Here is a 13,401-nt window from a genome sequence, read left to right on the forward strand (position 1 = left end):
TTTTATGATGATTTATGGTTTTAAAAAATATTGGGTACCATTCAATGCCTTTACAAAGCTAGTAAGTGCCAGGATATTATTTAATATAACTCTAAATGTGTTTGGCTGAAGAAAGGAAGTCATATACACCCAGGGCCAGGAAGGCCTTATTATGTGAGTAAATTATAGTTAACATGTTAATTTTCTGTGGACCATTCCTTTTAAATCATTGATCCGAATTGGCGGTAGTGAAAGAATGCTTAAAGCTTCTAAATTTAAATTTTGTCAATGTTTTATTAGTATATATAGTATTAAGATTTATATATATTTTATACATGTATATGTGTATTTATTTAAATATATATTTAATAATTACACACAACACACACAAAAATATCATGCAAACACAAACCTTATTGCAACAAATTGCAATTCATCTTTGCAATTTTCACTTTTGAAACAATAAGTCACTCTAGAATGAGTAGTGCTTAATGACGTCATGTGCACACTGCCCCAAAAAAACCCGAAATGTTTAGCAGCCCTTTCTGTCACCCATCATCAAGCACTGTACAAATACAATTCAAAGCCTCTGTTAGATAGATTGTATTTACAAACTAAGTATTAACGAACTTTATTTGCTAAATCACATCACGTGTTTACTAACCTCAGCCTTTTGCACCTTATATAAATAAACATATGGCATTCTGTCATCCATACGAGCTGATGAAATATATTTTCCTGACAGATCCAAAAGACTACACGAACAGACATCAATCTGCTATTCTGATAACTTTGTCTTATTTCGTCTGACGTTATTTAATACATAAGCACAGTTGGATCAAGTGCTGAAACTATTCTGCTACGAAAAGCTTTCAGATCAAATGCACTCTTTTAAAACACCGATCAGCTGATATGTTATCAGTTAGATACACGCAGCACACAGTGCTTCTTAAAATGCATGATATTTATTTGTATTACTTTATATAAAATTAAGAAAATCAAAATAAATGGACAATACCGTACTCGAATGTCAAGCTGCAATCGTTTGGTTTATCACATGAATGACACAATGAATCAAAAAGCGACGAACACAAATGCCTCGATATTCTTCAGTAAACAAGACTTGTTTTCTAAGATTTGCAGCACAAAACACCATGCAAAACAACAGTTGTGTGTAATTTTAAGTTTTGATTCCTTTTTTCTGGCAAAGTCCATCAAATACAGATCGTACTCACCGCCTCAGAGAGTAAACTTATTCCCAGTCAATGTTATTTACTCGAGTTGTGGATTTAGATTAGATCCATGCGAACAAAACATCACTTCCCCTTTCCTTCAACTCGGAAATTTGGGTGATATGTGTTCAATAAAATCACTACTGAATAAAATGACACCGAACGATATCATCCGACACGAGTCACACGACACAGCAACGGATCAAAAATCATCATATGCACTACACGCTCAGATTTGTAGCTCGCCCTTACAATCTTAACGGACCAATCAGAGGGCAGCGTTGTTAAAGTGGGCGGAGTCTAGTGTTTCGTCAAACTACAGGAAAGATTTACCCTTCACCGCTCAAGGCTGATCTAAAAACACATGGTGATGTGCCACGCCAGGGTCTGGTATATTAAAAGGGTTTGTGCTCAGCTGTCACAGTGAATCTGACTGAAATATTATTGCTGCTACACAGTAAAAAAATTCTGTGTCTGCTGGAGTTTTGCTGATTTAAAAATAGCTCAGTGTGTGACTGTAGGCTACATGAAAATGGACCACCACTGTCCAGTTTATGTGCTTTATTCTAATTTCCTAGACATTCATTATGATTATTTATTGTTATGCTCATTATATTGAATTCATTTCTTATTTATTCTGTCTTTTTGCACTGTATTTTACATTATGTGATATTCTTCTGGACATTGTTTTTTATGTGTTTTGTTCTTTTATTCGTATGTGCTGGTGAGCCAAAGAAAAATTTCCACCTCTGTGAACCATAAAGAAATACAATTTAATTTACTCTAGTCAATGTAACTGGCCTTCATAGAGCTATCACAAAGCTAAAGGCATCATTCACAGAAAAAAATAAAATTCTGTCATCATTTACTCACCCTCAAGTTGTGTAAATAAGTTTGTTCTGATGAACAGAAATAAAGATATTTAAAAATTTTGGGGCACCATTCACTTTATACAGTCTGTGGTACCCCTTATCTGCTTGGTTACAAACATTCTTTATTTGTATTCAGCAGAACAAAGACATTTATACAAATCTGGATCAAATTGAGTGTATGATGATGTTTTTTTTTTTACTATTAAGTTTTTCCACTTTTCCTTAACACCCTTTATGGAGATGATCTGCACATTTGCTAAACTCACATCCACATAAAAGTGTAAGCTATGAATGTGGTGTTTTTAATAGAGGGAAAATATAGCGGTGCCAAATAATGCATTGAAATAATCTGTGACATTGTTCTTTGATATTTACATAGAAGATATTTAACTTTATTAGGTGCAAAAATGATCCAGAAATGCTTTTACATGTCCATGTACAACCATAGGATTTGTCCAATGAAATGGTCTATTTATATTATAGTCATGAATAATAATTTTGAGCTGTGCTCTGATTGGCTCTGCTCTGCGGCTCATGCCAGTAGCTCACATTGGTAAACAGACCTTATATGTTTGGTGCTGTATAATAGCCACAGAATCAGATTTGGACAGTACAGTACAGACACCTCCACATGCAGTCTTTCTCTCAGCTGCTGCTCAGCTCATCTTGTAATTATGGCTGTCGGCAGCCCCCGACCACAAGCTATATTTACTGAAGCTCTGTACAAACATATACCCAGTCTTAAACGAGACTCTTCCATTCACCCCTAACTGTTATGTAACCGTCTAGCCTTCAAAATATAAATAAAGACCATACATTAAATTTCATAAAACTAACTTGTTCAGATGGTCTGCCTGTCTTAAACATCACTGTTCATACTGTTGATATACATGGATGTCTAACATGTACGTCACCGTTTGTTCGCTCGTGGAATGTAATGCTGTTTTCCCATGCCTTGTAAACACACATACCGAACTGGAGTCATTCGAACATTGATGTTTAACAAACATGTCCTGCCCCGGGCCTTTGTGATCACCTCACAACAGAAATAGGTTAACACATACCAACGAAGGTGAAGGGGTTACCAAAAGCAGACAAACGCCGTCGAGGACAAGTACGTGTGAAGCCGTCGAGAGAAAGATTTGCTTGACAATACAGAAATATTTTAGTACCTCTAAATATGTGTCTGATCTTATATACTAAAGAAAGGTTCGCAAAGAGTAAATACTCAGGTTGCTTATTTAATTTGTGGTTCTTGCTTAGGCCAACATCACTATTATTACAGTATGCTGTTATTATTCCTCATAGTCACTAAACTATGTAACTTTACACACGCTATTTGCACACGCTAAATTCCTCCAGAGCAAAACGCATAGGTAAATTTTATTGGGCATCTTTTATTGAATTCATAAATTGGAAGAAGTTATCTTATAAGTACTGCATCCCCAATAAGTCCAAAGAAATTAATTTTAAGATCTTACATAAAATATATCCTGTGAATGATGCTGTGGCAAAATATATGGATGTTGACAACTCTTGCTCATTTTGTGGAAATGAAGAAGAAACACTGACCCATTTATTTTTTCATTGTGACAAAACTCAAAATTTTTGGAAAAATTTATATTCTCATTGACTCTTCCAAATCCAAGTTAAAAGAAATAATTTGCTACTATGAAGGCACATTTAATATTCCAATTAATTACATTGTTGATTTGTTTTATTTTATTTGGAAAATATTTTATTCTCAAACAAATATTCTCTAAATCAGCTTAACTTTCCACATTTCCCAATCGAAATTGAAACTTTTCTAAAATCCCTTAAATTTGTTAAAAACAAGAAAAATGAAAGATTTTTGAAATATTATTATGACTTTTTTCTGTATTACCACTGAGTCATAATGTTTTCCTATGTTAACTTGTAAATTTTTTATATATTTTTATTTATTAGATTTTTATTTTTTATTGTACTTATTTATCTTCCTGTTATCGTATTTTATTTGTGAAACTTTACATATGTAATTTGTATGTTTTCATTCCTGTAGAGGTTTTTTGTGTATTGTTAAATATTTTGAAGCATTAATAATAAAAAAAACAGATTGGATTGTTTGAAGTTGGGTCATGTTGCTATTTGCTAATCGCTGTGATCTTTTCCCGGGCCCCGCCCACCTGCCATACCAAATGACCAGAAGTAAAGAGAGATCGTTTTGAGTAGGGGAGGAGATTTGCATTTTTGATTAATGATTATGTGGGCACATTGATTTGTATAAATAATGAAGTTCACTGAGTCATTTGTAAAAAAATAGCACAATATTCCAAAAAAATTACAGTTTTCATTTCAATTTCATTGCGACTTTAAGAATGTAAGAAAAAAATGTTATTTTAACAACCTATGACTGAATTATTCTGTGGCATGGTTGCAAATAACCCTTTTTTTAGAGGGTGACCTTTGTAATAAAACATTTTGATTTGGCAGAGGATTCAAATAATTCCAGAAATGTATAGTGATAGATAGACCCTAACCAGATAACATAGAGACTTGGGCCAGCATGCAAAAATATATATAAAAAAACCCTCTTTGGCAAATGCATAGCAACACCCTGCATATAAGCGGCAAGACTTTAAAATACGTAAAAGTCAAATTTGAAAGAGAAGCTGTACATTTGTAAACCCTTTGCTTTCCTATATAAGTGTGTATACTTTAAAAACGGTTTAATTATAGGCTTTCAAGCCCTGTGGCTAATCTCATGTCTTTGGTCTTAATGACAGGCTCTGATGCAGGTAGCAGCCCACCCCACCAATTCACACAGCTGTCTGCGGACCACCGGCTTCCAGGTGTTCACAAATCTCACTATAATAGGTTTACTGTAAGAGTTCAGTTTTGACATGGTAAATGATAAACATATGAAGACTCGATCTAGATTTTCTGAATGGCTGTTCACTGAAGGACCACGAGCAAACCAGGAACCTGTTGCGTTCATCTGCCATGTTTAACCTTTCTGTATTGTGTATTTTCACCCACTGCGTAGCACAAGACTACAGCTGGGTCCTCGTGACTGTAGGAAGCTGTGCTTGTTGAGTCTTAAGTAGGTCAATGAAAGCCACTGTCATGCGGAGGTGAGACAAAAACACTAACAAACCTCTTTTAAAAACAAGCATTGTGCACATGAAACCTCACTTTACATTTATGTTTATTTTATACAAAGTGACTTCCAGTAACTAGATAACATTCTGACAGGTTTTATTATAGTGTTTTATAGATAGACGGTTGCATGAAGTCGTCAGTGCTACACCATTCTTGTGATTCGATACACAATCATGTTCTGATAATAATCCATCGGTTGAGTCATCCAGCCATTCAGAGGTGCAATTGTCCCACTTTGCTTACATAGACCCTGACATCATAGTTATTCATCGACAGCCTTGGATACATTGTGTAGCGTGATGATAAAGCACATTGTGTAGTTCAGATCCGCACGCTTGCTGATAACATCTCTACTGTACCAAGGGCCCTGTCAAAGCAAGACTACACCCGTAAATCTCTCCTGTGGCACCACCATCCTGCATGAATCAATACATGGAGCGTGTCAGCTTTGAAACCAAATGCTAGAACAGTGAGCTTTGCCCCTGAGAGGATTTGGTTTCTCCAGCCAGGCTGTCTGATACAAGTCTTGATCAAGGGCTGCACAAATGGCTAGTAGAAACCTGACACTGAATTTGACAAGATACTAGATTTGATTGACAGACAACATAACCAAATCCCAGCTCAGATGCTGTTCTTATACAGTACATTTCATGACATTGGTCGTTTTGAAGCAGTATTACTACGAGACAATGGCCTGCTGAGCTCTCAACAAAATCTAAAAGTTCAGTAAAGACCCCATTTTAGTCCATATGTGTTTAATTAATTATAATAATATTGATGACTCATGCTGCACTATACAGATTTTGTCCAATCAAATGATCTTAAAAAGGAGAATGTCCTGCCCCCTGTTTAGAACATAATGATGACCTAACCAAAAGCTCCTGATGTGTATTATTTTCAACTGTTGGTTTCAAACATAGACCGTAAAAAATATGACCGTAGTGTCCGTGACGTCACCCATTGGTTTGTGTAGATCGTTTTTGAAGCTTAAAGTAGGCGTTGCCTGCCGTCGCCATCTTTACCGCGCGCCAACGCGAATCACTCGCGGAAAACCGAAAATGGGTAAAGAGGCGGACATGGGTGAAGCTGAGGTGGCTGGTTGCTGAAACCACGCCCGCCTAGCTCAATTCTAGTGACATCTGTGGCCGTTCACCCCTCACTCAAATGGCCACACCCTTAATTATGCAGAACTTAATATAATTTAAACGGATGAGTTACAAAAAAATTCACTCCCCTCACAGTTGTCATGAAGGGCAAAATTCGCTATATAGACCAAAAACACTTCTTGTACCAGGCGGTAAACATTATTTTCTACTGTAAAGTTGGGCATTTTAACATGGAGGTCTATGGGAATTGACTCCCTTTTGGAGCCAGCCTCAAGCGGCCAGTCGATGAATTGCAGTTTAAATCACTTCCGTATTGGCTTCATCAGAGAGATCGTAAGGTTGCCCCTCGGTTTCAACACAAAATATGTTACTTTTAAAGGGGACATATCATGAAAATATGACTTCATGTTTAAGAGCTATAATTGGGTCCCCGGTGCTACTATCAACCTAGAAAATGGAAAAAGATCAACCAAGTAGTTTTGGTAAACCATTCTCTGCAAGCATGTGAAAAAGTAGCTCATTAAAATGTTGCTCCCCTTGTGATGTCAGAGTTTCATTTCAACAATGATCAGTGTTTGCATTTCATCAGCTCATTTGCCTTTTAAACGATACACCCAAAAACAGCACATTTTGCTTACACCTCTTTATAAGCGATTTATCCCCAGTTTCAAAGATAAGGCTTAAGGCTAGTCCTAGACTTAACCACATGTTTGAGCTGTTTCAACTGAAAATAACTTGCACGTACAGATCTTAACACTGTGACACTGACACTGATTTGTCTCAAGATACACACAAGTAACATCTTTTTCTAAGGCATGTCGATAAAAGATGCTAAATAGTTTAATTTAATTAAGGCATAGCCCTGGTTTTGGTCTGTGAAACCATTATTTATTGCTTTTTGATTTTGATCAACGTCATCTGTCTGTCTATCTGTGATCTTCTTTCTTTGAGTAATGCATCTGCATCTGATAAACACTTGATCATTCAAGCACCAAAGTGATAAAGAGTAATGTCCGACACTATCACAGCCTATAAATAAACACGGCAACTCACTGCCAGATAAACTCAGCACTGCTGTTTCTGCAGTTCACAGATGAGTAAAATATTAGCAGATCAATCTACTGTTATAGTGGATGGAGAGAGAGAGAGAGAGAGAGAGAGAGAGAGAGAGAGAGAGAGAGAGAGAGAGAGAGAGAGAGAGAGAGAGAGAGAGAGAGAGAGAGAGAGAGAGAGAGAGAGAGAGAGAGAGAGAGAGCATAGCAACAGACCTCTACACTGAATGATCATCAGTGCAAATTATAGTGCAAATCCTAAATGGGAATGGTTTGTTGTGTTTACCGAACATGTTCAGTGAACTTCAGCAAAATGTCTGACGGTTTTGAGAGTTTAATAAATAATTCAGTCCAGTGAATGCACTTTTTTAATCTTGAGCAGACAGCAATCAAAACTACATTCTTATGCACTCATTTTATTTATCTGCCTGAAACGCCATCCACTGGAAAAACGACAATCATTACATCAGCGTATCTTCTGTTTGGAGTGGTTCAGGAGTAGCCAAGCACCATAAAATCCACGCAGAATGTTGACAGTGTACACACAGTAAAACGATTACATACATGTGGCTTCAACAACATGGGAAATTGCTGCCCTCCAGTATATCAACCCTCTTCCTGTTCCTCTCGATTGGCAGATGCAACACTTGACAAATCAAACAGTGGATATCTCATACTTTTAATATACTCGTTCAAGCCCCAGCCTATAAAATGTGCTACGTTGTTCCAGTTTTACAGGTGCAGCTACAGATGTAATATACTCTGACTGTTATAAAGATAACAGGGTATTGTACCAGAACACCCACTTAATGATCAGAAGACACATAAAGCAATATCGCAATCATATTTCCACAGCGTTCACTCTTTCAAGGCCTAAACTCTTCAACATGACCCTACCATCATCAAAGACGTCCTCCGCCTCCTCCCGTATCAGTCCGTTCACGTCTTCCTCCATGATATCAGAAAAGGCCATCGCTTCTTCTCTTCTTCTCTGGGTGAACGGTAACTATACTGTAAAAATGAATCAACGTTAGGATCACGTTCAAACCCCCGGGCGACCGTGAAGCCCCCTGTCAGCTTGAGAGGCAGAAACCGCTCTGAGTTTCACTCGCTTCAACACGGCCAGCTTGAGTGTGTGTGGGAGCCCACACCATCCAGGCCAATTTCATCAACACCATGATTTCATAATCTCCTGTATGTGTGTGTCAAAGTGAGATAGTGAGTGTACTCGGAGTATGTGTGTGGTAAAAATGCTAAGCGGGGTGTTTCGTGGAGGTCAGGGTGAATGATTTTTTTACACAAGCCAAACCCTGAATGACTCGATTAGGAGGTTGAATTAGAAAGCCGTATGATGGAAAGTACAAGGCGAGGTGTAAATCTGTTCGTGGCTGATCACATTGAAGGTCTTCGGGGGTTATCTCTTATATGTTCGCTTTATACCAGTTCAAGCATCATCGGATCACCTTAAAAACGAACACAGAAAGGCTTTAAAAAAAAGGCTGCATGATTTGGTGTGCGTTTAAAAGTTCCTCTTTTTTTTTTCAATTCAATTTTATTTATATAGCGCTTTTCACAAAAGTCAATTGTTTCAAAGCAGCTTTACATAAATAGAAGCAGTGAAAACACAGAAAACGACAGATAGCACAACAGAATACATGATAGCATGAGCAGTTAAATTTGCTGCGGCTATGACTCAATATTATAATTGCACGTATTACTAAAGCAACGTATAGGAGAGGAAGCTAGGTAAAGCCCAAAAAGGCTGCCTCCCCGGGGTGAAAAACCCCCTAGGAGAAAAAAAACCCCGGGCTTTTATCCGAGGAAAAATAAGTCCTAGGAGGGAAAAACCCTTGGGAGAACGGAAATGGAGATTTAGCGGAGATTAAGCGGTTCTGCCGGTGATCGTTGGTCAGGTATCAGCTATCTCTTTCTCTTTAATTTTAGTTTGCTTATGAAAGCTCTATGGAATAGACCTAATGACAATCTCATTAGCAGAAGGGCCGACTCACACATCCGCAGTCATATAACAGCAATTATTCACCTCAGGACTCTTTCAAAAACATGCCCCGAATAGAGGAACCAAAATAGATCCACCCACAGTAATCACGTTTCCAGGAAACGTCTTTTTTTTGTTGGTGCAGTTGCTCCATCGAACAGAAATGTTATGGTGTTTAATTTACAGGCATCAGTGTTATTGATTATAGTTATGGTTATAGATTTAGGCCATCTAAGATCAAAACATCACAAAGACATTAGGTTGTTTCTTTTTACTTGGGTCAGTAAGCAACCAGCTAGCAAATATCTTAGCATCCACCTAGGCTATGTTTACCTAAAAGGAAAAGTTTTACACACAACAACAAACAACAACACTGTCCCAAAGATTAGCATATGGATCTACGAAGACAACAAATCTGCTGTATTATGCCAGGCCAATAGATGGCGATGTTACCTTGTAAAGAAACAATACAAGACTGCGCACATAAGCATTTGTCACACTGCGATAAATACAAACAGTCAAGACCGCAAAACCATCAAGCACTTTAATGTAGACAGATGATAAGGTAGGTTTATTTCTACAAGTAGCCCTGGACAACTGTTTAAAACTTTGTTGGAAAAGCACTGATAAACTCTGTATCTTGAGCAGAACAAACACAGTCCTCTGTAGACCACTGGTTTCCAAACTTTTTCATTTTGCAACCCACTTAAACATATATAATCTATGTCAGGACCCACCAAAATATTTTTTATAGAAATATGTAAAAAAAAAAAAAAGAAAAGAAATGTGTTCTCCTTAAGAAGAGAGTAGTTTATCTTTTCTTTGTCATTGTATGAATTAAATGTCAATTTAGTTGCCATCCCAAAACAGCTGATATCAAAACGATTGCCATTAATTGTCATTAATAGGAAAAAGTTTTTGTTTCATTCAATACAACAACCAAGTGACTTTGGGCAACCTACCTAATTCCACCCTGCGACCCGCTAGTGAGTCTCGACTTCCGACCCACAGCTTAAAAACCCCTGCTGTAGACCACCATTGCTGTTTTGGTTACAGTATATTCATGTATATAAACTGACTTTACACATGCGCATGACATTACCGTTATTACAGATCTGTGTTTCCGTAGTTTACACAGTTCATAATTCTTAAAAACTCACACTTTGAAACCACTTTGTCTTCAAAAGTTTGCATTTTCCAGGGCCCAAAATGCCATCATCATGTAACAAACAGCCAAACTGCATAAAAATGTTTTTGTTTACGTTGAAATAGTTGTGAAACTAGTGATGCCTTAACAATCAACTTGACACCCTGGAATTGTGCTGGTCATAAAATGTAAAAATCCTGTTTCTTCTTTTGAATGAATTTATATTTCGCAGCCATTTTAGCCAAATAAACTTGAAACCCCTGAAGAAAAATAGGGGTGCCAGAAAGAAATATCCATATCCTGTATCTCATATCCCCACCGGTCTTTCACATCGTACACTTCTACGATTACAATATCCACTCATATGATGTAAATATGTGAAGACTGTACAGAAATGCATTGTGTTTGGCCTAAGGTAGACTGATTCTTGCCCCTGTCCTGCAATTTCCTGCTGGTGCCTTTCAGGTCTGTAGACATGAATAATGAAGGACAGGAGAGTAATAAGACCCCTGAGGAACCACACTGTAGACCAGAGACTATGCAAAATAAGCCTGCCTACAATTCTGCCTGTAAACATTTATATGCCAAAGCTTTACTATTTACATTATTATTGGAATATGCAAATATTAAAGATGTTGGATAAAATGCCTTGTGTGTGATAGATAGGAATTTGTGTTTTTAACCAAGTGACCCTTCAGTTTTTATATAATTGCTGGCTGCCTTCTAAACACCTTTATAGATGTTTCATTGGATACATGCGCGTTGCCACGGTAACACACCTTGCCCAAAGTTAACTTCCGCTTTAAGGCTGCAATCGAAAGTTTAAGCCAAATGTAGACTAGGGATATCTGCGTATGCGCACCATCTTTATGCCGTCATTTCCATCATCAAGAGGGTCTGCGTGCCGCCCAAAATTTGAGATCATTTGAGGACAGTGTGTGGAGAGTACGCGTACAACAGCGCATGCGCGAGAAAATATCGAGACAGGACACTCCACTACAAACAATTACACGAAGGCAATAGACAGCGTTTGCACAAACACTATTATTATTATTTTTTTTTATTATCATTTCTTTCAAGAACAGAAAGCATCTCTGGGAAACACATTCGGACAACCTTCATAGGCAGTGTAATTGAAATCTGTTTGAAATAGAGCACCTTTGTAATAACTAATCCCATATTTCAAAACTGCAATACTAATTTCTCACTAGAAATGCCATTAAAAGTTGTAAAAAGTAAAAATATAACTTTATCCAGCCGCTTCCTTGCCGCAATTAAATTTTTTTGAGATGATGAAGATGATGAAGGTATGTGAGGAGCCAGGAAGTAAAGCAAAAATTGTATTAGGATGTGCCTTGGTTCATTCTTGCCTTGAAATGCTGCCTTTAGAGATTTAGTAGGTAAAGTCTACTGGCCAGAAAAGCTGTTTGTTTATGTTGTTGCTGCTGTAACTGTCTATATACAATATCCACATATTTATGGCATGTTAGATTTGTTTACTGTTTAAATATGCATATAACAATTACATTCTTTTATGCAAAATTTAGAATAAAATAACATGTCACCCTTGTGAAAAAAAAGTGTGCTTAAGTGTACTTTTATAAAGTGTACTTATTACATAAATAATACACTTTAAGTATATACACTTAAGTGTGAATTAAATGCAATCTTTTCGGCGCACTGAATGCACATTAAGTGTAATTAATTTAACATATATCATATATTAAGTTGAAATAAAATGTAATAAATTGCCATTAAGAGTGATTTTTTGGAACAACTTAATTGGTACTTTATTACAACTTTATATCTACTTTCATAATTGCTTCTAGTGTTTTTAAAATATACTTAAAGTGCACTACACAATATAAAGACATGAAATTAATGTGATTTAAAATGCAATTTAATGTCTGTTAACAATACTCTTAAGTGTGAATTAAATGCAATCTTTTCGGCGCACTAAATGCACATTAAGTGTAATTAATTTCACATATATCATATATTAAGTTGAAATAAAATGTAATAAGTTGCCATTAAGAGTGATTTTTTGGAACAACTTAATTGGTACTTTATTACAACTTTATATCTACTTTCATAATTGCTTCTAGTGTTTTTAAAATATACTTAAAGTGCACTGTTCAATCTACTGTCAAGCAATTAATGTGAAATTAAAAATAAGTTAATGTATATTAACAGTACATTTAATTACTCATTAAATGTAATGTTTCAAATACAAGTTTGCCAAATAAATTCCAATATATAAAATTAAATGCAATCAGTTGAACTGGGATTTCAGTGCAGTGAAGTGATTTCATTGCATCTTTCTACAGTATGTACTTTAACTACTTCTATTGTATGTGAAATATGGTTATGTACTTCTCAAAATACTGAAAAACAAATCTAGTTAATTAAATATGTATTCATTTCAGTTTAATGCATTGCAAACAAACAAAAACCACAATGCTTACACTGACAATAAAACAGTTTGGTGGTCAAATTATGAATCAGATTTTTTGTTTTGCAAAAGTACATTTAATAAATTAATTATGAGTTGTATATGTCCAAAAAAAAAAAAAAAACCTCATTTTAATATTGTTAAATTGGAATCAAACAAACAACTATCAATATTGAATAATTACATCCCTTAGAAAAAAATAAACTCAAAGTTATTATTTTTTTACATTTTAACAGACAACTAAAAAAGAACTGCATGAACTTTAAATTAACAAGTCTTTGGTAGGTCACATCAGTCTAATGATCATTTATTAAATGTGTTTAGAAATATTGCCATGAAAGTGTACTTTCTTTATGTAGCGGGTATTAACTCACTTACTTATGGACCAGGCATAATAATAAGATCAGAAGGGTGCACCGTACGA

At 36.0% G+C, this 13,401-nt stretch overlaps 1 protein-coding gene across 3 annotated transcripts in view; it reads right to left on the reverse strand.

Moving 5' to 3' along the window:
• ripor2 (RHO family interacting cell polarization regulator 2) overlaps nt 1-13,401 on the reverse strand; it is a 76,572-nt gene that overhangs the window by 49,298 nt on the left and 13,873 nt on the right. The window contains exon 1 of one of the 3 annotated variants that reach the window (XM_065290862.2): nt 8,280-8,508. The exons of 1 other annotated variant lie outside the window; for it this stretch is intronic. In XM_065290862.2, the coding sequence (XP_065146934.1) occupies nt 8,280-8,355 (76 nt within the window). In that variant the 5' untranslated portion in view covers nt 8,356-8,508. Of the gene's footprint in view, nt 1-1,214; nt 1,438-8,279; nt 8,509-13,401 lie in introns of those variants that run through there. One more of the 3 variants, XM_065290864.2, reaches the window with a different exon arrangement.

The sequence above is a fragment of the Paramisgurnus dabryanus genome, chromosome 19 (assembly GCF_030506205.2).
Source record: "Paramisgurnus dabryanus chromosome 19, PD_genome_1.1, whole genome shotgun sequence".
In the NCBI taxonomy this organism is placed as follows: domain Eukaryota; kingdom Metazoa; phylum Chordata; class Actinopteri; order Cypriniformes; family Cobitidae; genus Paramisgurnus; species Paramisgurnus dabryanus.